At 30.5% G+C, this 3,431-nt stretch overlaps 1 protein-coding gene across 1 annotated transcript in view; it reads right to left on the reverse strand.

The window, feature by feature from the left end:
- LOC118733025 (titin-like) overlaps window positions 1-3,431 on the reverse strand; it is an 80,816-nt gene that overhangs the window by 4,258 nt on the left and 73,127 nt on the right. Inside the window, exon 12 of the mRNA XM_036462184.1 lies at window positions 145-258. Coding sequence (XP_036318077.1) covers window positions 145-258 — 114 coding nt within the window. The remainder of the gene's footprint in view (window positions 1-144; window positions 259-3,431) is intronic.

Genomic DNA, 3,431 nt, shown 5'->3' on the forward strand with positions numbered 1-3,431 from the left:
TCAAGCTGTGAGTGAGTGGTTTTGAAGATGTGAGGCAAATTTCAATTTTTTTTAATTTCGATATTTTCAAATACATATCTACTTATGTAATTTCAAAAGATTTTTTTTTTGTGTACAAGTTTTATGTAAAGCTGGCTAACTTACCAATTCCTTTAAAATTTCTTCGTCCCAGATCTCCTCGATATCACAAGTTTTACGGGTAACTGGTGTTGAAGAGCTTCCAGACTTGGTCGTTTTCGTTATACGAGTGGTTTTTAACTGTAATTAATGAAAGGACAAATGAAGAAATGAATGTGTACAGGCATATATAAAATAGGATTTAACTGTGTACAGACATACATATACATATAGTATATTAGACTGATTCAAAAAAATCTACTAATTTTTTTTAAACCCCCTCTTGAATACCCCCGGGAATTGTCCAAAAGTTGCCTGGTAAAAGCGTAACCCTTAATATTAAGTTTAAAAGGTAGCGCACCGGGTTTCTATTGTCCATATAAATTACCTCTCTCTCTCTCGCATATAAATTTTGGTCCCTATTAGAGTCGGTTAGGACGTCTTCATGGGGTAATCTGAAGTTTGGCCCCTGTGCGATACGCCTTAACCGACTGCAATCAGGGTCAATCCGATCCCGGGATTTTCGGAATGTCCTTATCACAATTCCGGGATCCCGGGATTAGACCGAGGATTTAGATGTTCATTACTTTTCAACAACTTAAATCGAAAAAAATGCTTCTTTTGTTTGAGAAGCTCTTCTACCATAAAAAAATAAATAATAAATAAATGGGTTTGAAACCAATTTTTAATTTAAAGTGGCGTTTTTATTTTTTTCTCTCTGACGTCAGGATTTATTTTAAAGGAGTTTTTAATTTCAAATAAGTGATTGATTCCGAAAAATATTTAAAAAATTCAATGCAATGTAGAATAAAAATATGGGTACCAAATGTAAGAGGAAATTTCTTTAGAATTTAAAAAAATACAATTTTTCGGATTCACAAGGACGAATAGGTGATGTTTTTGCTGATAAAGTTAGAAGGACGAAATTCAAGGATGTTATGGAGTTTATTAAAGTTGCGAAATTTTAAGATTTTCAATACTTACCAGTCCTTCTGCACCAAAAACTTGAATCCGTTTAAATTTGACAGGATTTCCTCTTTAATTTAATACCCATAATTCTTCTCTAAGCACATTTCTCTGAATTTTGTAAATTTTTCCACACCCCAATTTTTAACACCTTGCTAAAAAAATTTCTCATCATAATTGTTGACTCTTATAAAGTAATCCATCTCACCATAAAAAAAAAAATATTTTAAAAATAGTTCTTGAAAAACGCCAATTTATTTAACCATGTTCTTTTATAGAGAATTAAACAAGGATTATGATGATGTAATTTTAAATCCCTAATTTAATGGTCTTTACTATGCAAACCAACTTCAAAAAGTTCAACTGTTAATAGCTAAGTTAGCTTTAAGACAATCATGACCATCTTTAGCTTAAAAACGACGTTAAGATAAGGTCTCTACGATTAGCAGAACTCCAGATATAACGATTTGAATAATTACATGATTAGTTAGAATCACGAATAAATCCAAACTTTGACAAATCATATCTACGAAGACAAAAATTCAAAAAAATTCCCTCGAAAAAAATTGAAGCGTATTAAAAGTGTGACACCAAATTTGGTGCCCGATATGAAAAAGAATGCCTCATATAAATATATGTATTTATAAAAGGTAAGTACTTTTTCGAAGCAGACATCTTTAAATTTATGGGATTTAACGGCAATAAAAGCTTGTAAATGAGGCCACCAGCACCCGGAAGTTAATGGAAAACGAGCAAAGGTGTATGCACTCATTTTGCGAAAATAAAAAGAAATGTACACATATGGGCAATTCTCACAAACTTCGAATTTTTTTGCGAAAGAAATTATTTTTTTTTAATCGTGAGCGCATGTATGAAATTTTTAGTATACGTTCCTTTGCAAGAATACGACATCCAACGTGGTGCAGTATTTTAAAGCAACGCCCCATACGTTTTTACGCGTATTTTTTTAGAAATCGAAAGTGGGCGTAATTTTAGTCCGATTTCGAAAATTTTCAAAATATAGCTTTTTAATACCAAGGTCAATGATTGCACTGAGTTTGGTACAGATTGATAAATCAATTACCGAGATACACATACAGTGAACCAAATAAAATCTGGGACGCGACATTTTAGTAAGATTTGGCTATTTTTCTTTAGTTTATTTTTTTATGAGAGTATAAATCCAAATTTCAGGCTTTGTGCAAAAAATATGAGATTTTTTTTGTCGGATTTTTGCACTTTTTTCATATACATATGTAGGTATGAGTTTCTTATGAAATGAAACGCGGGAGACCGTCAGCAATAAAATTTCAAAATATCAACGCAAGGTTTTGTAAATTGCGCTTGTTATATTAAAAACCCGAAAAAGTAGCCTCACAAAAAAAAAATCTCAAAAATAAACGCGATTTTTTTTTCTAAAAATTCAGAATAAAAAGTTGAAATTTTGATGAAAACTTGTCGATTTTTTTTTAATTTTTGTATAAAGTTTGAATCTGTGATTTGCACGGTTTTGGTTAAAGCTTAGACGGAATTTTTATATCAAAAATAACAAAAAAAAATTAGCTTGAGAAATATTACGAATATTAAAAAAATCACGTGGTCATTTGTTTGGGTCACTGTACTTCTAACGGGCTGCATTCAATTCTCCTCTCCAAATTCTACCAGTTCATTGAAAACTCCAACATTAGCAATCAACGCACCAAATTTTGCAACGTAAAAATAAAAAAAAAATAATAATAATAATAAAAATAGGATAGTCACACTTTTATTTGTAAAAATTTCGCAATGTTATTTCTGAATTATATGCATATTTTGCATTTACATAATCTACACAACATATGTAACCTGATGTTTGTTAATAACCCGGCGAAAATTATGTGTCCGAATAAAAACTGTCGAGTCATGCGAAAGTTCGAACTAAGAATTGGCACATATATTTAATAAAAAAGTATTAATTCACAGCGTCAATGAAATCAGATTGAACGTACTTATAAAACTTTTCTATGTACATATGTATGCACATGCATACATCGCAAAATACATGCAGTCTCCAAAAGTTTTTTGAAATATTAAATTTTTATTCAGCAGATTATAATTTGTTTTTTTTTTTTAATGCAAAAACTCCTTAAGCTAAGTACCTCTTCAATAAATTTGCAAAGGGAGATAGCAATTATCTATATTACAATAAAATGGCTATGCTTTCACTTAAAAAATCAACGCAATTATTTAAAAAGATCTTCTGCTACTCCCACCAGAAATTTAAATATGTACATACATAGCTCATGAACTGTTCGAGAAATCAAAATTTAACATTTCCCACATAAATGCAGCAACTATTACGAATTTTA

This window comes from Rhagoletis pomonella, unplaced genomic scaffold, assembly GCF_013731165.1.
Source record: "Rhagoletis pomonella isolate Grant_MI unplaced genomic scaffold, Rhpom_1.0 Rhpom_scaffold_00002, whole genome shotgun sequence".
Taxonomy (NCBI): Eukaryota; Metazoa; Arthropoda; class Insecta; order Diptera; family Tephritidae; genus Rhagoletis; species Rhagoletis pomonella.